General features: G+C 46.1%; 2 protein-coding genes across 2 annotated transcripts in view; one reads left to right on the forward strand and one right to left on the reverse strand.

Annotated features, from left to right (window-relative positions):
• Positions 1–13,061, forward strand: part of CHGA (chromogranin A) — a 13,512-nt gene extending 451 nt beyond the window's left edge. Inside the window, exons 2-8 of the mRNA XM_005417989.3 lie at positions 145–242; positions 3,972–4,065; positions 4,479–4,547; positions 6,668–6,766; positions 8,505–9,008; positions 9,506–9,978; positions 12,516–13,061. Coding sequence (XP_005418046.2) covers positions 145–242; positions 3,972–4,065; positions 4,479–4,547; positions 6,668–6,766; positions 8,505–9,008; positions 9,506–9,978; positions 12,516–12,599 — 1,421 coding nt within the window. The 3' untranslated portion in view covers positions 12,600–13,061. The remainder of the gene's footprint in view (positions 1–144; positions 243–3,971; positions 4,066–4,478; positions 4,548–6,667; positions 6,767–8,504; positions 9,009–9,505; positions 9,979–12,515) is intronic.
• Positions 13,062–15,645: 2,584 nt separating this feature from the next.
• Positions 15,646–23,198, reverse strand: part of ITPK1 (inositol-tetrakisphosphate 1-kinase) — a 140,564-nt gene continuing 133,011 nt past the window's right edge. Inside the window, exon 10 of the mRNA XM_031066173.1 lies at positions 15,646–22,144. Coding sequence (XP_030922033.1) covers positions 21,852–22,144 — 293 coding nt within the window. The 3' untranslated portion in view covers positions 15,646–21,851. The remainder of the gene's footprint in view (positions 22,145–23,198) is intronic.

Here is a 23,198-nt window from a genome sequence, read left to right on the forward strand (position 1 = left end):
CTTCCCTTCCCTTCCCTTCCCTTCCCTTCCCGGCACAGTGTATACGTCCGGCTGCTGCACCCAGGGATCACTTCCATCAGAGAGAGCTGCCCCTCTTCTCCACTCCCATTTCAGCAGAATAATGTTTATCTGCTTGTGTTCCAGATGAGATGAATAACAAGTCCTTCTTTTTTCCCCCCTCCCCTTACTTTACAGCTATCTCCCTTCCTGTGACAAATGACATGAATAAAGGCGACACTAAGGTAAGGCTGAGCCTGTAGTGGAAGGGTCAAATGAAGAGAAAGGATGTGATGTTTCACCTCCACCTAGGTGGTTGGGTTTGGGCCACTACCTCTGAAATATCCTGTAGAAAGTGCCAGGAATTTGCATGAGATCCCTCAAGCAGGATCCATCTCTGCTCCCTTCCTAACAGAATTTACCTTTTGTCTATCCACTTCTGGACAGCCAAGGAAGTCCTTTGGGATGTGACAGGGGGATGAGGCAAGCCTGTTTAGAGAGGAGATGGAGGCTGGGTAAAACTCTCCTTAGTCCTCCTACTTTCAGCTTTTCAAAGCTTCCAACAGGAGGTGACTCAGGGGAGAGTGGGGGGAGATGTGATTCAGGAACTGTGTGTATTTGGAGGTGTATACATCTGAGTTTGTGTGCTACTTAAACATGCATGCTCTGGAAAAATAGGCAACTGGTACTCTCAGCTTGCTAATCCATCCTCAGCCTGTCTGGATGGCTACGAGCAGTGCAGGACTTGGCTGACCTCTCCAGCCCTCCTTTACAGGCTTCTGTGCACATATCTGTGTCAAACCCTCCAATATTTATAGCTGCATTTCAAACGTGCACTCCCAATGGCCTTTTGGCTCCTAAATGCTTGGACAGGGGGGTTTGCCTGTGTTTACCTGTGTCAGACACGACTCCCTGACCCACCCCCTTCCCCATCTTTCATATGAGCTGATCTCTTTGCTGCCCAAATTAAAATTTCTTTGGAAATCCATGTCCACAAAGGAAAATCCAGCATTTTTCCTTCTTGAAAATTGGAGGAAATTTTCATTTTGTGTTATGAAATCCTCTAGCCACACAATGCTTCTCCCCAGGCAGCAGCAGGGGAGGGCACACTGATGCCAGTCTCAGCCACGGGCCCCACTGCAGTTACCAGAAGGACGTGTGCCATGAGCAACACCTCCCTGTGTCCTGTGAGACGTGCCTGGGCTACAGAGCAGTTGCTTTGTTAAGACTTTTAGCCTGCTTAGCCCTTGCTGGGACAGAGCCATGAGCTGTGAGACACTGGGTGCCTTCCTCAGGCTGTGTGCTGCTGAGGAAGAGAATGTGGGACAGGCACTTAGTCCTTCAACTTTCCATGCCAGAGTGGGCATCTGATGGGACAATCCATTATTCATATGATTTTCCTTGTGAGGTCTATTCCCTAGTATAGCTTATGTGTTAAGAAATGGGCACTTTTGGGGCAGTTGGTGCAACTCCATGGAAATGCTTCCACCAAGAAAGGACTTTCCCAAGACTGCCCCCCTTCCCTAGGTGTTACACTGACACAGGCTCTAACAGAGAGCAAAATCAGCTTTCTTTTGGATTTGCTGCAATTGGAAGAAGCCATTAGGGCTTCACCATCCTCTGAGACACAGCATTTCAGGGAAGGAATTCCTGGTCTCATGGAACAGATTAGGGCAGGGGTATCATCACATGAATACGGCAACAAGCACTGCAGCTCTTCCTACACACCATGTTCTGTGCCACCAGCATTTGTGGGTGGCTCAAGGCTGTCTAATGGGTAGTCAGCACCTGCAGGCCTTTCCTGGACAGCTTGTCAGACTTTCCTTACACCAAGAGCTTTCCATAGGGAGCTGAACAAGACCAAAGCACTTACAATATCTCTGGTGTTTGCCCACTCTTGTGCTTGAAGGACATTATTTCTCACTTACAAGCATATATTTTAGAAGGGCATAGCTGAGTTCAAATATGGAGAAGTCTGTCCTTGTAAGGGCACAACACTTTGGAGATTTCTGTGTAGGGACATTGTGAGCTGCTCTTGAGGATCTAGTTACATGCTCATGGTTAGATGATAGCTATGGCAAAATTCCAGTCTGAGTTTCTGCACTGGATTAATTACATTCATTTGGAAAGGATCTCCTCCATTTCCTGATGCAGGCTGTTGTTTCATGACCTTGTGAAGTCTCACTCTGCAAGACCTCCTCTAACAGAAAGACAAGGAGAGTGTTGTAGGATGACTGCGCTCCTCATTTCATTACCTCACAAAGCTCCTCCACAGAGCTGAATGTATTTCTGTGGTGAGTGATGTGTCTCTTTGTGCTCAGACAAAGACCTTCGATCAGCTTAGAAGTCTTGAAAAAGCTTGAATAGGATATTTCATTGAACCAGAGTCTTACTTCTCATGCTGTGAAAGTCTTAACTTCTGAAGCTGCACCAAATACTGCTATAATAAGTGGGTCCAGAGGTTGGGAAACATGAGAGGGAAATATCAGATTCTGGAGTTTTTTCTATTTAAAGACAGAGTGACTCAAAGTCATCTAAAATCAGTATTAATGGATCACTTGTGATATAGGAGAATTATAACAGGGAAATTCCCCTGCTTCTTTTTTTTTTTAATCTTTCCTGTAGCATTTTTAATCCATTAGGCAATTCCTTCAAACTGTGTAAGGTGTAGAGTTCAACATTTTATGGCTGTGATCTGCAAAAGCAGAATTCTCTCCTTACACAGGGTGAGAATTTGCCCATTCCAGCTGTCCAGTGAATATATCCAACTGCTTGAATGAACAGCATTGTGGATGGCTGGGGACTGCTGACTTGTGTTTAATTTCTACGCCAGCCACAGCGCTCTGCTCTCCTGAGAATGGTACATTGTGAGGCAGGTCAGGGCTCTCAGGGCTGCCTGCTGAAATCTTCAGGAGAAAGAGCTTCAGTGAGTAAAATTTTTGCCTCCAAGGCTTAACTTGTATTCTTTTTTTCAATTTAGCCTCTCTTTTTTCTCACAGGCAATTGTGAACCCTGCATTTTTTTCTAGATTGCATTATAAAAAATCACCCCTTTGAACTAAGCAGCCTGATTCCTACCCTACCAGTCAGCACCAGACTGTAGTGAATGTTTGTGTCCTGTGTGATCATTTGGGTCTATGTGACCACACACTAGGGCTCCCAGCAGTGTGTCTTGGCTTGGCAAGGATGCCTGCAGTCTCAGTGCAGGTGGCAAATTACATAAACAATGCTCCTGGTTTTACACCAACAAAACAGGCTGCTGGAAAGGGTAAGCCCAGAGCTCATCCTGTCTGAGAAGCTATGTCAGAACTTTTTTGCTCTCAGATGACCTGTCATCATGTAGAGCTCTTCCAGTCTATAACAGATGGCTTGAACACTCAAAGCAGAAGGTCAAACACTTCTCCAGAGTGTCTTGTCCTTTCTAGGACTTGAGAGCAGTATTTCTCATCTGTTTGAAAGTAGTTTGCCTCACCTCACCTTCCACACCTGGCTTCAACCTTCAACTATGATGAGTTTTCCCAGGGTTTGAAGAGCTTTTAAAATTTCAAGGTCATCTGTTGAACAGCTATGACCACTTTTTGGTCTCTACAACCTCCCACTGAGTCCTTTTATGAGATGGAGGTTGAGATATATTGACTTAAAAAAGGTTGATTTTAAATTTTCTGTGTATATATTCAGATACCCTTTACTCTCCAGATGTGCTCAGACTCTGGTCTGAAGCCATGCAATCCTCAGCTGAATTGAGTGTCATGTGGAAGAAGCTCTTTCCATAGTCACGTGTAATTTCCTCGCTTCTCAGTTGCAGGAGGCACCTTCTGTTCCTGAGCTAGGGAAAACAAGAACTGAACATTCAGTTCCAGCTTGACCAGAAAAGCAAGATCTGTGCCATCACCTGCTGTACTTTAGCCTTGGTAACAAGTAGGAACAAAAGAAAAAAACCCCAGTTCCTTAATTTGTATTTTTGTCTCTTTCTAGGTGATGAAGTGCATTGTAGAGGTCATCTCTGATACTTTATCTAAGCCAAACCCCCTGCCGATCAGCGAGGAATGCCTAGAGACTCTGCGAGGAGGTACTGCCTCAGACTGAGTGCTGGCCATCAGCAAAAGCAAATCTGCCAAGTAGGGCTGGTCCTGCCCTGACCAACTGAGCCCTGGCCTCCGGACCCCTGTCAAGGGGTCCCTCACACGTTCACCTTCCCCTTCCACTGGGCTGTACTGGGCCCCAGGAGCAGGGATGGAGCCACTGCTGTCCCAGGCCATGCCTCATGCTGGCATGTGGCCACAGGGGTGCTGGTGACATCAAAGTGCCTGGTCCTCATAGGACCTTCCTGTTGCCTTAATCACATGGTTAAGATGTGAGAGCAAATCAGACCAAGGGAAAGAAAAGAGCAAATGAAGGAGTGGCATTTGGGCTCTGTTTCATTTCCTGGGATTGGGGGGAGGTTTGCTTTGACTACTTCCTGTACTGTCTCCCCTGTTGCAGATGAGCGAATTATTTCTATCCTTCGCCACCAAAACTTACTGAAGGAACTTCAGGAAATTGCTGCACAAGGTACAGTGCCAGTATATTTTTTTGGGAATGTAACTATAGGGAAGATTGTTTTCTTATGTTGTAGTCCCTTATAGAGTTTTATAGTTTGGTTGGTTTTGCGTTTGTTTTTTATTTTATGTTAATTTGAGATCATATAAATATGCCCTAGGAAATGTAGTTCCAATATTTTCAGCAGAGATTATGTCATTGGGGACAGGAATTTTGTTTATAATAACTCCAATATGTATCTGATAATTTCAATAGCTATCAGGGCAACTTGGTGGTGATGTAGTCTCAAGACATTTTGAGGTGGGAGAACTCAAAAAGGAAACACTGTAATCTGATTCAACAAATAATCACCAGCTCCCAAACTAGAATGAAAGGCAAGAAAACCTCCACTGTCTGTGCAGCTAGAGAGTCTAGCACTAAACCCAGGTGCGGCAGTAGGGAAGCCCCACTGAATAGTAAGACTTTCACCTTAAAGACCCCAGTGAAAATATTCTTGAGCTAATGGGTATTTTTTGATGGCTTCCTTAACTCAAATGCAAGTTTCTTTGGTTTGGTTTGGAGAGGTGCAGGCCAATTGCACTGGTCAATGTGGGAGCAACAGCAGCACCATGGAGCTGTGCCAAGGGGTGTTGGGGGAAAAAAGGGACATTCTCAGGTGCCCAGTTGCCCAGAGCCAACATTCAGATCCCAGGCAAGGCTACTTCAGAGCTAGTCCAGACCCCTCTGTTCGGGTGAGGCTGCAACAGGGCTGTCCCCAGGCTGCAGGGAGAGCACCTCCTGGCCTTCCCTACTCCTTCTCCCTGGGGTAACCAGGGGGCAGCTGGGCATCACCAGAGAAACAATGACTAGGGCATCCCTGTGCCCTGCTTCTGTGTGGCAAGTCTTCCAGAGATGGCTGGGAGGCAGTGCCACCAGAATGCTTTCAGATTAAGGAAGCCACAGAGGCAAGAGGGAGAAGGGAGAGGAAAAATTCAGGAAGTCAGAGTTGAGAAAGAGTCTCATGGAGCTCCCAAAGCCATATTTTAGTCACTGCCCAAATGGTGGAGGGGCCAGATGCTCAGTGACCTCAGATGGACTCCGTGGATGCTCTGGTGGTCCAGAAGAAACAAGACATGTCTCTCCAGTATGCTGGAATATGGCTGCCCAGGCACACCAGGGATTTGAGGAGGAGCACCCAGATATCAGACAGGCTGTGCCACTCAGCATGGAGTCTGTGAGAAGGAACTTGTTACATGGAGATACACCTTGCTCCATTCTTGCCTGAGCCCATCACACCACTTAGTCCCAGGGTAACATGAGATCCAGGCTACGGATCACAGAGACTGGGGTGCAACAGTCTTGTAGACCAAGGGAAAAGCAAAGGTGTTAATCAAGGTGTCCTCTGTGCTGGTGCAGCTGGTTCTGCTCAGGCTGGAGAGCCCACACCATTCAGTTCTGGGCTAGAGAGGACTGGGCTGGCTGCACTGGCTCTTGCTCTTGCATTAAGGCACAGAAGCAGAGCATGAGCTGGTTTAGACAGGGCTTTTTTTGCTTGCAGATCCCATTGCTGGTTGCCAGGACAGCTGCAGCCTAACCTCCAGCTCATGCTGCCTTCAGACACCTCTCTCCAGGGTGTTGTATTTTTCTAGCAGGCTCCATAACCCCAGAGCAAAAGTATGGGGCCTTGGAGACTACCCCTGCAGTGGGAATGAATGCTGCTTCTTCCTCCCAGCACACAGGGGAGAGGGCCCCCCACAACCAGGCTGGAGGATACAGGAGCTCTCAGTGCTCACCTCAACAGAGGTGCATAGGCAGAATCTGGCAGAAGGCAATTTTTATCTTTCAGTACTCTGATGATGAAGTCTTTTGTTGCTCTCAGTGTGCTGCAGTTCAGCACCTCTTATTCCCTAGATCTCCATCAATATTAGTTTTACTGGCAACACTGCATCTCTATTTAGAGACCATTTTCTTTCCTGCAGATGATGTTTTTGATTGTGGTTTTGTTACCAGAGTTGATTCACATACCCTCCAGTCTCACTCCTCCCAGCTCCCAGGTGGATTTTTCCCACAGCAAACATAAGGGGCACAGAACTGTTTTCCTACCTCTACTTTCTGAAACACAGAAAGGACTTACCTTTTGTTACTTGACACAGGTGCCAATGAGAGAACTCAGCAGCAGAAGAAAAATAGCGGCTTTGAAGATGAACTTTCTGAAGTCCTTGAAAGTCAGAACAACAAGAACAAGCAGAGAGGTCAGTGTCAGCCTCCACCCCCGGGAAATCCAGGTCAGGCTGTAAACAAGGATCTTCTTCCAAACAGCCTTGATATGTCCATCTGCTTCTCTTTTCTTTGATGCTGCTGCTGACACACACAAGCAACCTGGTGTTTGCTTTGTTCTTATTTACCAGCTCAAACAACACGTAGTCTCTGAGCTATAGTAACTGGTGATGGTCAAGTTACTAAAGTGATACTGACTTTTCCAACCTGCTGCTGACACTTTCACTCACTTATAACTCTTAAAATAAGTCACAGCCAGGGAAATCCCATACTGAAAGAGTCAGTGATATAGGCAAGGGTGATCTGGATTTTTGCCTGTCACCCTTGTTTCCAGGCATCTAAGATATTAAGTAATGAGTGTCTGAAGGGAAAATTGAAACACACACAGTGCACACATCCACACAAAACACCTGTACCTTGGAAAGATACACCTTCAGCTGGGATTTCCCCTTGTCAGTGTTTGTCTGGCCTTCGATAATCATTTCTAAGTTTTGCTTTTCTGTAGCCCTGGAATTCCGTTATTCTGATAAGCTTGGCACATAGTACTTCTATTTTCCTCTCCTCAAGGACACTGTAACTGCCACAGCTACTTCCCATGCCTGCAACCCCCAACACTGGCCTTACTACAGACAGGCAATTTAGCAGAAAGGAGGGGTTGGCCCCTTCCTTTTTCCTTATCAGGAAGATACAAGGCATATATGGGCCTCCTTGTCCAGCAGCAGGGTCTCAAGCACCTCTGGGGCACATGGCTGGCCCAGAGTAGCACAGCAGTGCTGTGACACTGAAACTACTTAGAGCAATGAGGAGTGACACCCCCAGGGGCTGCTGCTGCTGCAGCCAGCACCACCAAAATCCAACAGGTAGGAGGGTGGCGCTGCATCTCCCTACTGCCAAGACACACCCGAAACTCTTGCTCTGGCAGCGTGGAGATGAAGGAAGATGAAGTGAAGATTAAATGTGGCACATGGGCCACCCAGGCCCACTGACAGTCTGGTGACACCAGCACAGTGTCACAGATGGCCAGCAGCCTTATGTGACCAGTTTTCTGCATCCCTTCATCCTGGAACACTCCTCAGCCCTCCTTGGGGCTGCACTTACCTTTACATATCTCTCTAGCTTTTAAACTCCCATATTTTCTTTTGCAAAGTGTTTTCTCTGGCTAAGAATGTTAAAAGAGGCCAGTCTCCCTTGAGCAAGAGCAAATACTCAGCCCACATTAAGCTCTTGCTGAGTAGTTCCTTTGCAGAAGCAGAGACACCCCTCCTCCCTCCAGCACCCTGTGAACAGGGCTGGCTGCCTCTTCAGCCTGGTGGGAGAAATAAGGATGTGATGTGAGTGCAGCACTCAGAGCAGGGAGAGCTGTGCAAGTGCCTTATTACACTCCTAAATAATTTAATTTTACATGCAGTCTGGTTTCATGCAGGGTGAATTCGTGGCTGGCATCTGAAGAGATGGCGATGAGGACTGTGCTGCAGCAAAACACTTCAGCATATGTTTAACTTCAGCCTTGCAAATCTCGCCAGGAGCACAGGCACCAGAGAGAACGCTGCCTTGCTTGAACGCAAACATATGCTGAAGTGACTTGCAAAAGGATCCACGAGCTGGCTGAGCAGATTGCTGATCAGGGCTGAAGCTCCCTGAGAAATGCTTGGCCTTTGCTGGTTGTGAAATGAGCTCTCAGCAGAGGTGTTTCTTCTTGTTTCCCCTCTGTAGATGCTGCAGGGGAGCACCCTGAAGAGGAGCAGCCCACAGAGTCCCTGGCTGAGCTGGCAGCACAGAAACCCCAGCAAAATGAAGATTCAAGAGAGGAGGAAAAAAGCCTGGAGGAGAGGGAACCCAGGCCATGGGATACTAACCCTGTTGAGAAAGAGGATCAGGAGGAAGCTGAGAGCAATGACATCGGGGATACAGAAAATACCCATCGAAACAAAGTTTTGGACAACCACATTGGCAAAAATTTCAGTGAGGATGAGCAGCAGCAGCAGCAAGGGGATGAAGAGGAGGAGCCCAGAGGCTCCAGGGACAGCCTGGAGCTTGAGGATGAGGGAGAAGAGCCAGCCAGGCAGGGTCAGGAGCACAGCAAAGAGGTAGCAGGGGAGCGTGTGGAGCGGGAGGATGATGGAGATGAAGCTGCAGAGGAAGACCCTACTGAAGCAGAGAGGTCACTCAATTTGGCTGAGGAGGACGAGGAGGCTGAGGAGATGCAGGAAGGTGACAGTACGTATCCCAGACTGCACTCATACCTTCCTGGGGTGAGCTGAGGGCACTGAGACACATGGGTGAGAGGCTTCAAAGCCAAAGAGTTGGGGCAGGTGCTTACTGGGTTTACAGAAACACACCGGCCAGCAGCCACCCAGACCCCACCACAAACATCTGACACATCTGACACATGGGCCCATGCACAGCAGGTAACACAGGCCCTGCAGCTGCCTCACTGCTCAGCTCTCACAGATCCTGGGGACAATCATTCCTCTGCCCTGAGGAGGAAATCTAGAGCCACTGAAAGCTCAGTTCAAAGGTGGACCTACCTACAGGGCTTTTGACTGCTGCCTTCATGCCCCATTACTGACATGGCAATGTAAGAGTGGGTATTTCCAGAATCTTGGGAAAGCACGCCTAAGTCAAGAAATCTAGAACCACTGAAAGCTCAGTTCAAAGGTGGACCTTAAACAGGTTAACAGTTGTGTTCACTGCTTTGTTTAATGCTCTTTCAGATAACGATGATGAGATGGGATTTGGAAAAGATGCGCAGAGCTCTGAAGAGGAGGAAGAAGAGGAGGAGGAAGAGCAGCCTCGGGCACTGAGAGGAGGAAGGCATCGCCTGGAGGATGAGGAGATGCAGGGAGAAGAAGACACCTTTCAGCCCAGTAATGCCAAAAGTGATGAGGTGGAGGAGGAGTCCTCCAGGGAGTGGGAAGACACCAAGAGATGGAACAAAATGGATGAGCTGGCCAAGCAGCTGACAGCAAAGAAACGCATGGAGGAAAATGATAGTGAGGAAGATGCAGACAGGTCCATGAAAAAGACATTTAGGTCCCGCAAATATGCCTTCAGCAGTCCAGAGGAAGATGTGAGAAGGTCATGGAAGCATCACTCGAAAGAAGACAGCAGTGAAGGAGGCTTTCCACTTGCTCCCATGCCTGAAGAAAAGAAGGATGAGGAAGGCAGCGCTAACAGGAGAACAGAGGTTGGTGTACACAGGCTTAAGAATAAATCCCACCCAGTTACCCAAAGTATGCTTGGAGATGTGGATGGTATACTGGCCTTAAGGTAGCCAGTCCTCTGAGGCATTAAGTTGATGCTTAGTGAACTTCCAGTCATTCAGCCTCAGGTATCATTGAAGTTTGCACCTGCTGTGCCTTTGGTTTTTATCCTCGTTTTTGTGACTAGTGCAAAAGCATTCCCTGCCCCCAGAGTCATGTCTCCAGTGACAGCACTTCTGCACTGGCCAGACTTAGTGACCAGGGCTATAACTGAAGCCTAGGGGTAGTCTTTGCTTCCCAAAGCCCTTCCAAGTCAAAAGGAATGTTTTCACTCTCTCAGGGATGGAGTGAGTAATGTCAGACCACCTACAGAGGCAATTCAGGGGTACAGCTGTGGTGAGAAACCTGAGGTACTGGAGTGGAAATGGTGGACAGACACAGAAATACATCTGAGCCAGGCTTCCAGAGTCAGAAACCCCCTTCCCTGATACCTTGAGTGATGCTAGGTAATAGCTCAGCACATCCCCAGCAGCCAGGAAGTGCTGGTAGGTTCACCTTTGTGCTGAGGCCCAGTTCCAGGCACCGCTGATTTGGGATAATACAGGGAACTGGGCAGTGGGGCTTGGCTTGGGCTTTGTGAGCCTGGGACAGGCCATGGTCAGGTGCCTGGGAACAGGCTGGGGCAGCAGGTCAGTGAAGCCAGTTGGCTCTCTTGCCTACAAAAGACCCCTCTTGCCTCAGTTATGTGCCAAACCATTGGCCAAAAATTGCCCATCAGCATCCTCCTACGAGAGCATCTGCGGTGGTATTGGTTCAAGCAAAGCCAAACATCTCAGCTCAAAGCAGGGGTGCAGTGGGGTGGGCTGTGCCATCTGCCTCCCACCACTGCTGCTCACACCCCACATCTCTGCTCGGGGAGGCTGCTCCCCACCTGCCCCTGCGAGTGGCTCTGGGGTGCACCTGCTCTGCAAGGTGCCAGACTCAGTCTCCAAATGGGGATTGGAAAGGAGGTTGCTGAGGCTGCAAACTGCTGTGTTTACAGCTGCAACAAGACTTTTTTGTTTGGTTGGCTTTTTAATCTAGATCAAGGCCTCTGGGAGTCAGTGAGGAAGGCCAGGCATGCAGCAGTGAGGGAAGGCACAAGCTCTGGCTGCTGACCTGTGTCTCTCTCCATTTTTGGGCCATGGGGCTGTGTGTCTTGGCCAGTGCGGCCAGCGTGGGTACAGATATGGGCTGAGGGTGCTGTCCCCTGCACTTTCCAGGGCTCAGCATGTGGGACCAGGCAGATGCAAGCCAGAGCACACAGGCAATGGTTTGGGTCTGACGAAGCTGCCTCTGGGTGATGTAGAGAATTTGAGAACTTATTTCTCTCCCTTTCTGGGGGCTCCAGTTGCAGCCCAAGTTCTCCAGCAAGGTGAGCTCAGCCAGCTGCTCCCTGGCCCACATCAAACAAAATGGAAGAGCTGCTTGGGCACCTCAGGTGTGTGAAGGCACCCTGAGCTGCTGGCACCCTACTGCAGCCAGAGCTTTCCCAGGGGCTGGGCCAAGGGCTCAGTGGAGGGGCAGGGTGACTTTTCTTTCTTGTTCAGGAAAACAGCTCAGAAGAGAAAACAACCCCCTTCTTCCATACTTCCTTTACTTTTCTCACACCAGCCATATGCAGTGCAGTGGCTCAGGGTTAACCTGCGGTTTGCAGCTGCTGAAGGCAACAGTGAAGCTTTGCTCCCTCTGCACAGGAGAGGGGCTGTCACCTCAGCTCTGCCAATGGGAAACTGTACAGCACCAAGTTTGCTCGCACAGAGCCTGCTGCTGCCATACTGAGTGCATGGTCTGCAGAGAGCCCAGGTGCCACAGCTGTGAGGGACAGGCAGGGCTGGCGCTGGCAGCAAGGCAGGGCCAGCTGGGTATGACCTGAGCTCAGCAAAGCCACGCAGTCAGGCATGAGTACCTGCACTAAATAAAGCAGCTACAGGTGGCAGCATAGATACACAAGAGCTGGTATAGAAAGACCACCATATAACGGGCAGCGAGAGCCTTTGAACTGTTGGCTACCTCAGTCACTATTTTCCCAGGAAAAGTATCTTCTGCTAGTGGGGGTGCAAGCCAAGACCCAGGGCAGGGTGGGGAGAGGGCAGGGCCCATGCTGCAGCTCCCGAAGGTGGCAGGCAGCCGTGCCCATCCCGGACTGACGGCACTGACTCAGCACTGGCACCCAGTGCTGTTTGCCAGAGCCTGCCCTGGCTCCCCTGCAGCAGCCACCTCCCTCCAACCCCATGTTCTGGGGGCACAGCCCCATTGGAGGCTGCCCTGCCGGCAGGGTACGGGGGAAGGATGGCAGCTGCATCGCTAGCAGCAGTAATTAAACATTAGGTCAGAAGTAACCAGTGCTGCGCACACCGGTCTGTCCAGAGAGACACAAGAAGGCTGAAGGGATGGGGTAGGACAAGGCTGTGCTCTCTGTAGCTCTGGGGGCGAGGGCCTCCCGCCTGCGGCCGCTGACAGTCCTGGGCTTTTGTTGCAGGACCAGGAGCTGGAGAGCCTGGCGGCCATCGAGGCTGAGCTGGAGCGCGTCGCCCACAAGCTGCACGAGCTGAGGCGAGGCTGAGGGCCCCGGCGCTCGCCGCGCCCGGGACAGCAGCGCCGCCACCCTCCTCCCTCCTCCCTGCCTCCGTCCCTCCCAACGCGCGTTCATTTCCCGATCTAAGAGCAGTTAAGCCGAGCAGAAGCACCGTGCCTAGGAACCGACCCCGCTAGCCCCAGGCCTGCCTCCTTCGCCATAGTGTTGTGCCCATCGCCGCTGCCTCACCTCATGCTGCCCTCTCCACACGATGTCCACACGCCCGGCAGGGCGCCCGTGGGTGCGAAGTGCGACCTACATGTGTATTTTCTGTCTGGGTGGGGTTTTCTCCCTCTTTTTTTTTAAAGACAGGACAGCTTTCTAGAAAGTTCTTTCACCGGTAGTTTCACTGGGTAAAAAACTGCAATAACTTGTTATCTTTTGATTAAAAGCTGAGAACTCTGACTGTAATATATTCTATATAAAAAATTTATCTAAGGAAAAATAAAACTGCAGTGGGTTCCTTCCTTTGTTTTGGCAGCTTCCGTGTTAGTTGTCAGCACGCGGCAGGGCCTGGACAGTCCTGCAAAGACGGGGGGAACAGAGGGCTCCCCTCACCACAGACACACTGTGATGGCACTTCCCTCCTTACCCATGTAAGAGACAACCACTCATTTTGAAAATTTAAAGAGGTTTATTAAACCTTAACAAAAATAGAACAAAGGACTACATGAGGAAAAAGTTGCAGTGCTGGGAACTGCCCCTCGTGCATACCACGTGGCCAGTTCATCTTCAGGATGGATGCTCAGTCTTTCATACCCCTAGAGGTTGTATCAGCTAACCCTGGCCCCTCCCAAAGTCTGTCAGTCAGCTCTTCTTTGCCATTTATCAGTGGAGACTGCTTTCTTGTAACTTGGTTGGAGGTCAGGTGTTGCCATGCTGCACCCCCTAAGCACCAAACTTTTCCATTCCCAACTGCCCCATGCAAGGGACACATGTGCCGCCTTCTTTTCATCTGTCTTAGACAATCCCTGCTATCTGATAGTCACAATACAGTGGGGGAAAGGGCAACTAGGGGGAGAACAGAGGACATCTAAACCACAATAACATAACTATGCATCACTAAAGCTTTTCTTAATATTCACACAATAGTTATCTTTTAATTGTGAGAGCCAATAATTTCATTATCCATCTATAACACTCAGGCTGTAGCGGTGCTGCCCTGCGGGGCCTGGCACTGGGGACACTTCCCTTTGGTCCCAAGCACTGTGGGACTCTCCCTGCCCACCTGGGGGCCACTGGTGCCACACTCCTCACCCACCCTGGGACACTGGGTGTCCTGGGTGCTTCAGTGAGACTCGGGTCACATCTGAGGCTCATCAATGAACGCAAAGAGAACAGAGTTAAATGTTTAAACACTGGGCAATACTTGACCAAGTCAAGCCATGTGGACAACACATGAGTAGATTAGAAAGAAGTAACAAATAGGCCAGCCAGGAGAAGAACTACCAGTCTGTTCTCCCCAGAGGTGAAGGGTCATCCCACAGAGATGTCCCTCCTGTGCCCTGGCTCACAGGAGCCAGAGTGACCAGCTGGCACTGTGCTTACAGGCAGAACCTTTCCATCCTTTGGGCTTCAGACCACAGGGCAGCTGGAGGACCAAGGGGTGCCTGGTTTAGGGAAGCTGGCCCCAGAATCTCTGAGCACAGATCATATTTTAGATATTCTATGTGCATTGGCAGGAGAGGGAAAGATCCATCCACTGCCAGGGCTGTATTCCAGAGCCCCTAATCTGAAACTCAGTTCTCTCCCATCACCTGCACCCCACAGAACAGCTGAGATGCTCAGGGAACGGCTGCCAGGCTTTGAAGCCAGCTTATTTCTTTATTCTGCAAAACCCCTCCGTGCTGTTGGCCTGTGGGGTGCATTACAGGGGGCTGTGTGAGTGAGGTTCCCTGGTGCAGGAGGTGTGTGGTCCCAGAGCTGTACCTCACCCACAGGATGAGCTTCCCAGAGAGGAGCAGGAGCTGCTGGGTGGGCACTTCCCTCATGCCCAGCCCTGGGCAGGCACTCACTCCATGGCAAGAGGAGGTGTTGAGGCCAAGGCACAGCGCAAAAGCTGCCCTGGCACAGGGCACCATCTCCATGCAAGAGCCTGGCTGGGCAAAGTGCCCTGGAGCAAGTTGTGAGTATTTCAGCTCTGTCCTGAGGAGATCCCACTCTCTTTAACCTCATGGAAACTTGGAGGAACCAAAGTGAAATTAAAGGTGTTGCACAGAAACAGTACTAAAATGTCAATTAGGGAGTTACCCCGCCTGAAGAAATCACATTTTACATACTGATCTTCACCTAAATTTTAATTTGAATGCTGCATTTTTAATCTGAATATTGTATATTGTAAATATATTATATTTATAGCTGGAACAGCTTCCCCAGGGAAATGGTCAGCACCAAGCCTGACAGAGTCCAAGAAGCATTTGGACAATACTCTCAGGCACATGGTGTGATTCTTGGGGTGTCTTGTGCAGGACCAGGGGCTGGACTTGATAATCCTGATGGGTGCCCTCCAACTTGACATATTCTATGATTTAGTTTCTCCCTTTTATTTTTGTGACACAGTCTCTGCCAGTAGCAGCACCCATACAACTCATTGTGACAGGTAGGCCTGAGTTTGCAAGAAGTTCACAGAAACTCTCAGACTCCCACCACACTAAAAAAAAACAAAAAATCCCCACCAAACAAATAAACCAACCCCAAACCCAAGAAACCAAACAACCCCCACAGAAACACAGCCACGTCCAAAGGAGTTAAACAAGTTTTTGTCCATACCTGATGCAAAATCAACAAGAGGAAAAATACTGTTACTTGATGGAGCTACTATAAATACTGTCTTAATTGGATATTCAAGTAATCACAAATATTTGGGACTCAAGGACTTTCTTCAGATGGAAATATGGTGTTCAGGGCCTGAGTGGGGCTGCAAAACAACTGCACTCACAAAGGATGTGAACACTGAATTCCCATAAACAGAGGCCTCCCCCAATGAGCTGCTCACCTCGCTGCCCTATCCACTCAGAAAGAGGAAGCAAACTAGAACTTGTTATAAGGCATTTATTTTCATTATGTGTTGGAAAGGGACAATCCTCTCTTCAAAACAATTACAGAGATAATGCCACAATACCTACTGCATATTGCTTTACTGTTGAAACCAAAACAATTGTCCAAAACAGATGCTTGGCAAACAAAAAGAAAATTAATATATTACCATTGAAATGAATGCTATTAGATGAAAACACCATCTCCATTGTCTGATCTGATCAGTCATGCAATTGAAGATGCCAAATAGCAAATATTTTGGGTTTTACAGTAAGCCATGATCTTTTAAGGGTTGATATAATTCTATACAAATTTAAGTACAAAATGGGAATTATGTTTCAGAAGTCATAGTGAACCAGGCTGAAGCGAATCACAAGACACACTTGTTAACACTGTACAGCTGGATTTGAACACAGATACCAATGGACTGGCGAAACCGAGCACACGCACACAATGGTCCCGAGATTCAGCCCTGCTGGGGGGAAGCAGTGCTGGAGACTGAAGGACAATGTCCAACACTACTCACACCCAGAGGGCCAATTCTCTCACAACTGTTGGGATCCCAAGGAATTGTTGTTACTCCATTTTAAGAACGACAGTGTTTTTAGTATGTGGTTGTCACAAGGGTATACACAAGCTGTATCAAATACTGAATCAGAAATAAATAATAAAAGATACATCTAACACATCTTTTATTTTTTAATATTTTTTACAGCACTGACTTTACAAGAGGATAAGCAACTCATTTTTAGGGGCTGCTAACATCTGAAACAAAGAAGTCACTATTTTATACTCAACATATTCTCAACACTTAATAACTTTATATATGTATATATGACTTTTCACACACAAAAAAAAGAAGTTAAAATAATTTATATCTAAAACTACTGTGTAAAGAATGAAGGAGGAAATGAAATGTGGGTTTCTTTAAAAATGCTGTAAGAGGAAGACCTGATTTTCATAAACTCCATTTGCTATATCAGCTATTTCTGGAGTTTCAAGAGATTTCCTGGCCATCAACAAAAGCTTCCCAGCACATCGGGAGCCCTCTGCAAACTCATGACATGTTGGGTAAGGTCACCTGCTAATGAGTTAATGTGGGCCACAGGCATCTGCTACCATCAGCCCCAGTGGATTCAGGGTAAGAATGATGGAGAGGAAGAAAACATCACCCCAGATTGCTATTAAAAACCACAGAGTGAAATTCTGGACAACTGGTATCATGATGTCCACTGGCCAGGATTTTACTCCCAAGCCCTACTCTCCTTGCCTTCCTTCTGCATCACAGATAAAGGATGTTTTTCTGTCAGTGGATTTTGTTATTTCCACAGGAAAGCTGCCCCAAGAGCAGGGTGGACCAGACCTCAAGAGCCACATGCACACACAAGAGCAAAACCAATTTCCTTTGCTTGCTACAAATGCTACTGTGCTTGTGTTGCTGAGGAATCACTTCAACATCTCCATTTATGTCTGGATCCTCCCAAACGTCAACCATCTCAAGTAACTTTTGTGGCCACGTAAATGTGACAGAATCCATGAAACCCATCCAGTCAAAAGCTCAAGTATTGATGGCCTGGATCCATATAGGGTGAACAGTGAATGGAAAGGTAGTAAAGATGTGGAAAGTACTTTTCTGGAGGTTACATTCCTCTGAAATAGATATTAAAGCAATATTACAAATAAAATCAGCAATGTGATCTGCAATGGCATGTCCATTTTTCTATGAAAGCAAGAGGAGATTATATTAAAGGAAATATTTTAATCTACACAAAGCATTTTCACATATTTCTAATTACAAAACACACATCATAAAGTAATTGTATACTGAATACAGAAATCAATACATCTCTTACTAAAAAGGAGAGAGGGGGAAAAAATTAGCAGGGTAATGCAAGTGAACTCCCACAAGCGTTTGCCTGGGGAGACTGCTACAAACTCAGACTCTGTTCACTAAAAAAACCAAAATCCAAGATTTTCTGCACAGCTGTGGAAGGCAAGGCTACAAGCTAGTGTGGAAAAGCCTGAATCACTTGTCATTGCTGCCATGCAAAGACTTGAGGAAATCAGTGTTAGTCTAAGAACTGAGAAGTCTCTATTTTTTTAATTGGATGAAAACAACAGGAGCATTTTTCCTGTTTTGTTCTCTTTTTTTTGCCAGGCAACACCTCTGGCCCCATTTATTCTGTTGCTTTTGGACTGTGTTCTGCCTCTATTATCTAACCACTACTCCATCTGGTTGTTCCCTGGTAGGATACTGCCCACAATTCATCTAGAAAACTTGAGGTTTTATCTTGAGCAGTTCTCATTATCTCCTGATGCCTCTGGGTTGGGTTCTTAGCTTGTAATCATCTACAATGAGAACAAATTCAACTGGTAGATTTCTGTCTGTGCAACCTGCTGCAGGCACATTCCCACACTGGAGGGAGATGTGGGAGATCTTTAACATTAGAACAGTCTGAACAGTAATATTGGATTTATCCTACCTACTGACCAGCCCAGTTGATCAGCTCCTCAGCACAAAGGTTGTACAGCCAGACACTTCAACCAAAGGCAAAACATCACTGGCCCAGTAGTTCTGCATTACACAAACCACAAGAGATAGCACTGATGCTGATGTTTTGGTTGTGTTTCTGCAGTTGGCTTTCACATAATGATCAGGATGTTCTGGCACAGGCTACAAAGTCAGGCACAATGTGGCCAAGTCAGGTAGAGGGGGAGAGGGTGACTTTACATCACAGGCAGCAGTAATACCACTCATGTACTCCTCAACATGGAAAGATCTTCACCTGTTGAAGCTAATTATGTAATTACAGTGGAAAACAGAGACTCATCTCCACCATGCTGACACAAAACCTGGAGAAATTCCAGTCAAGCTAATGGTATTCTTGTGGATTTCAGTGAAGCAGAACAATAATAAATCCCTAAAAAACTAACTGGTGACCATGTAATTTTAATACAATTGTTCTCATCAGCACAGCAGTAAAAGCTACACCTCTGAAAACACAGGAGAACCTTTTTCTAACCCACAATAAAAAGAATTCAAATAGACATTATGGAAAATCTCCTCAGATTGTCTGCAATTTTAAGAGCAAGGGCATTCTGGTATGATCTGATGTTACTACACTCCTACGTTTACAAAGAAAGACAAGACTACAGAATAGTAACAAACTTACTGTGAAGCTTATCTTAAATCAAAACTATCCTGAACTTACCAAATGAGGCAGCAATTTAGAAAAGCACTTTAGCACAAGCTTAATAACATACTCATGCTCAAATGTTTTGCAAGAACGTAACTGTATGTCTGGATACTCAGTAATTTACAGTTTTGGCTTTTACAAATTGGTCTCCCAATTTGCCCCTGTGATTTAGCAACATTCTAGTACACAAGCCATTACCTTAATTTTTGCAAGGAAATATAGTAGTACAGCAAATGCATGGTAATTTATGTCAAAACTCTATTGTAATGCCACATCACAACAGGTACCTGCATAACTGCACCTGGTAAATTAAAGTGATACCGATACATTCGATAAATAAAAAATAAATTACAGACTATGGGAAAAATGTCACTGATCACACCAATGACCTAAACTTGTTTTCTAGTTACTGCCAAGGTCTGGAGTAATATTTAAATATAGTATTTCTGCAAGCATTCAGAGAATTACAAAATAAACTTCTAACAATCATTTGTAAACAAGTTTAAAATGCACAATTATATTTCAGTAGTTTATTTTGGAGAAAAAAAGCAGTGCAAAATAGGCCAACCAAAATTCAGAAGGCAGCCAGGAAAATAAAATTCTTATTTGATGTTCTAACTAGGAAACAGCATACAGACATTTCCATTGGATCCAACACTCAGATTCATGTAAACATACTTAGTTTGAAAGGTCTTGAGTTAGTAACCTAGTTCTAACATCATTGTTCCATCCCCACCACCCGATAAAGAAACAAAACCCAAAAAACCAAAAAAAGCCCAAGCCATTGTAATAAAGGGAGCAACAGGCAAATCTACAAACACTCCACCAGCTGGTTACAAGAAAGTACCATAAAAAAATATGCACTGGCAAGTTCCTTCCTGAGGGCATCTTTTGTTACACGTGTAACATAAAAACACTTTTTATCTTAAACAAACAAAAACAAACCCCAAACTGCAGATGTTAATTTCCTTTTAGTCATGGCTTTACGAAAGGTTTGGTCTACCACGAATACTTTTATAAACCCTTACCTATGTACATCTGACTCACTCACACCACAGCCATCTGAGACCTGCAAGCTGCACACAACATGGGATCCAGCAGCCTCAAAGCATACAAGGGTTGTGAAGCGTGCCCAGCTCAGAACTGATCTGCAACACTTGAGGAAGTTGGCTGTGCTTATGAGCACCCTGGGATCTGACTGATACCACACCCATAAGGTTCTTCCAGTCCCTATAGAAATATTTTAAAGTTAGTAATCCCTCTAGAGGTGGAATCATCTTCTGTTGTGTAAATCGTCCTGAAAAATTCAATCCTGGCTACAGGAAATTCCCAAGAATGGCATTTTAGAAGAAGACCAATTTCTCCTATGGAAAAAGCATTGTTTATATAAAAGAACTGCTACATAATACTCTTCAAAACTTTTTTCCCCTACAGGACTGGTACCATCAGACAGGGTAGTGACATCTTTTACACAGTTTAATCCTCTCTCCATGATCTACCTGGGCTTTAAGTTCTAGACCCTTTCCTTCTGAGTAGCCATCTGACACATGATACTAACCAAACTGGCATTAAATACTGCAGTGACAGATGCTTTATGAACACGTGCTATAGAAAAGACATAAATTTCTCTATTTGCAAGCTAGGAGCTTAACTAAGGAAATTTTCTTAACACCACCCTTCTTAAATGTATTTTAGGGCTAATAAGGGGAAGAGAAGGCCACTTCTACCAATATAGTGTTTCTGTTCTTAGCACTTGGATATTTTTAATATAGTGTTCAGAACTAGCAAAAGTTGCAGGAATTCTCAACAGCAGAAGATGCTGCCATACTAGAAGATATCTCAAGAGATACAAATTGGCTGTGCTATAGTTTACAAATAGTATACAGCACTGTTGTAAATTACCATGTGGCCTCACCTGGCAGCTTGCTACAAAGTAATGGGGTCTCCAAGCTAGAGCTGTCCTGTATTTCTACCTTATATGAAGGTACACAATTTTGTTTATATTTTAGAAAAAAATGGACAACAACATGGATCTGTGGAAGGCAGCAACTGTGTTACCTCTCAGGATACACAGATCAGGTGTGCTGCTTCAAGGAAAAAGCAGAGCTCTGCCAGCCTTTTCCCAGAGCTGTCCCAGAGTCCTCACAAGTGCAATGGAGGGAGAATTAAATTCCTTGTGAAGAGATGAGCTGCTTCCATTAACTCTTCTAAGATTTCTGCACTAGCAGACAACTGAAAGCATGTTATTTAATCTACTAAATGACTCCACCTAAATAGTGGCACCCTCTCTGGGTGAAAGGTGTTGCTGTTTGTAAGCGTGGTTGGAAGCCGATCTGAGTGAAGCACGAGGCCTGGGGGGAGAACTGCAAAGCTGGGACAGGGGTGGTCACCTCGGTTCTGTGCCCTGAATAAGCAGGCTGCTCTGTCCTACTCAAAGTGCAGTGGCTTCACAGCAAGCTACCTGCCAACATCATGACTGGTCAATGTTTCAAGAGATTTGGTTTAATGATACTGAAGTTGTTTTAGCTTTCTTATGCAATGGCCTACCTGGAAAAAAGAGGAACAGGAAGTTTTTTAGGCAAAAATCTCTAGCACTGTTACATTCAGACACTGCATTTCAACATTATTATCTTCTTGATACCATGAGGTCCGATTTTAAAATGCTGGTCACCAGTGATTACGAAGAATAATAGAAATGAAAGAGCAACCCTCCCACAATGAAAGGACTAGTGTTAAAACACGTGCGTGTAAACTCATTACAGATTTGCAACTGGAATCTGACGAAATGGATTTGGATCACTTTCTCGCTCTTCCCCTTTCAGTCCATTTCATCAGCAAATTAGGTTAAATCAAATGGAAAGTTTTTTTATTTTGATTTTTGTGTTGTGTTTTATGTTGGGGTTTTTTTCCCATTTTTTTTTGTCAATTGTATTATTAAAGCCTGATCTGGTTCTGGGACCACCATCTGTATCCCTAGGGCTTTTTCTCAGTCCATGGCATTGGCAAGTTATTGAGAAGAAGCTTTTGTTGCCAACGTAGCGACGCAGTGCTGCTGGAAGCTGGGGGACACTGCTGAGTTGCAGCCTAGTCTCTGGTGTTGCAGTTTTACTGAGCTGTTGCTCTCGCTCTCCACAATCCAGGAGGAGTCTTTTCCCATGACGCTGAGACAGCCTGTGCTAGCACAGCATATCCGCTCGTCCATGATCCCACCGCTCTGCTCTGCCAGGAGCTTGCTGTGGTTTAGCTGGGTCACCTCAGGTACCTGACCATCTGTGAAAAATTCAGAAACACCCTCATAGCCTGAAAAGAGAAAAAATGAAGGAGAGAAAAAAGGCAATTAAATAATTTCCTTAGGTTCTTTGAAAGGTTTATTTTAACTGTTTCTTGGAGTATCCTTGCCCTCCATTGATCATAAAAAAGTTATGAAAAAAAAGGTTTTCTCCATAAAATCATTTTAAGTGACAGCAGAAGGAGATCAGCATAAAGAGACTCTTGCAATAAAAGTATTTTTCCAATGAGAAAAACAATTGCCTTTCAGATTTGCTGCTTCTTTTTCCTCCCAAGTATATATACGTATATTCTATCATTTGTTGCTGAGTCCAGGTTTTTCCCTAAGTTACAAACTCTCTCATATAATGTTGATCTTTTCCATACCATTTCCAGGTTTACTATGGCAAGTAGCTCTAGTGCAGAGCTTTGTTGAGGGTCTGGACACTCTCCAGAATTTGCCCAGCAATACCCTCATCAGTTAGGGAAACGTGAGAGGACAGCGGGGCTGGCTTTATACCCTACAGAAAAGGCAGCTTCCCACTGAGCAAGAAGCAATGCTTGTCTAACCTAACTTGACACTTAAAACATGTTTGCTGCTATGCTTGACAAAACACCCGAGGGACAGGAAACATACCTCAATGATGCAGTATTTGATAGAAACATCAATCATTTGTTTCAGTACTGAAACCACCTTTTTGCATGTTCTGTTAAGTGATTCCAGACAATTTACAATGCAGTTTAAAAACAAGTTTCCTGGTTAAAACAGTTGCTCAAATACCAGTAGACATGACATTATTGATGACACAAATGGTGGCAGGTGTACAGAGCTTCTGGGTCTATTCTAAACACTGTGCTGCAGGCACAGTTTTATCATTGAATTTCATTTTAAAATTGAACCAGACATGCAACATATGGGTACAATGTCCTGAAATGGATCTTAACTGCTACTGCATGACCTAAAATTGTTGTCAGTTTGCCTTAGTATTTAGAGGTGATATATGACATTCAGTGTTGTTTAATGAGATAGGCTGGTTGTTTTAAAATGTCTGTATAAGTATTCTGGAAGTGACCTGGTATTAATACA

This window comes from Geospiza fortis, unplaced genomic scaffold (assembly GCF_000277835.1).
Source record: "Geospiza fortis unplaced genomic scaffold, GeoFor_1.0 scaffold23, whole genome shotgun sequence".
Taxonomy (NCBI): domain Eukaryota; kingdom Metazoa; phylum Chordata; class Aves; order Passeriformes; family Thraupidae; genus Geospiza; species Geospiza fortis.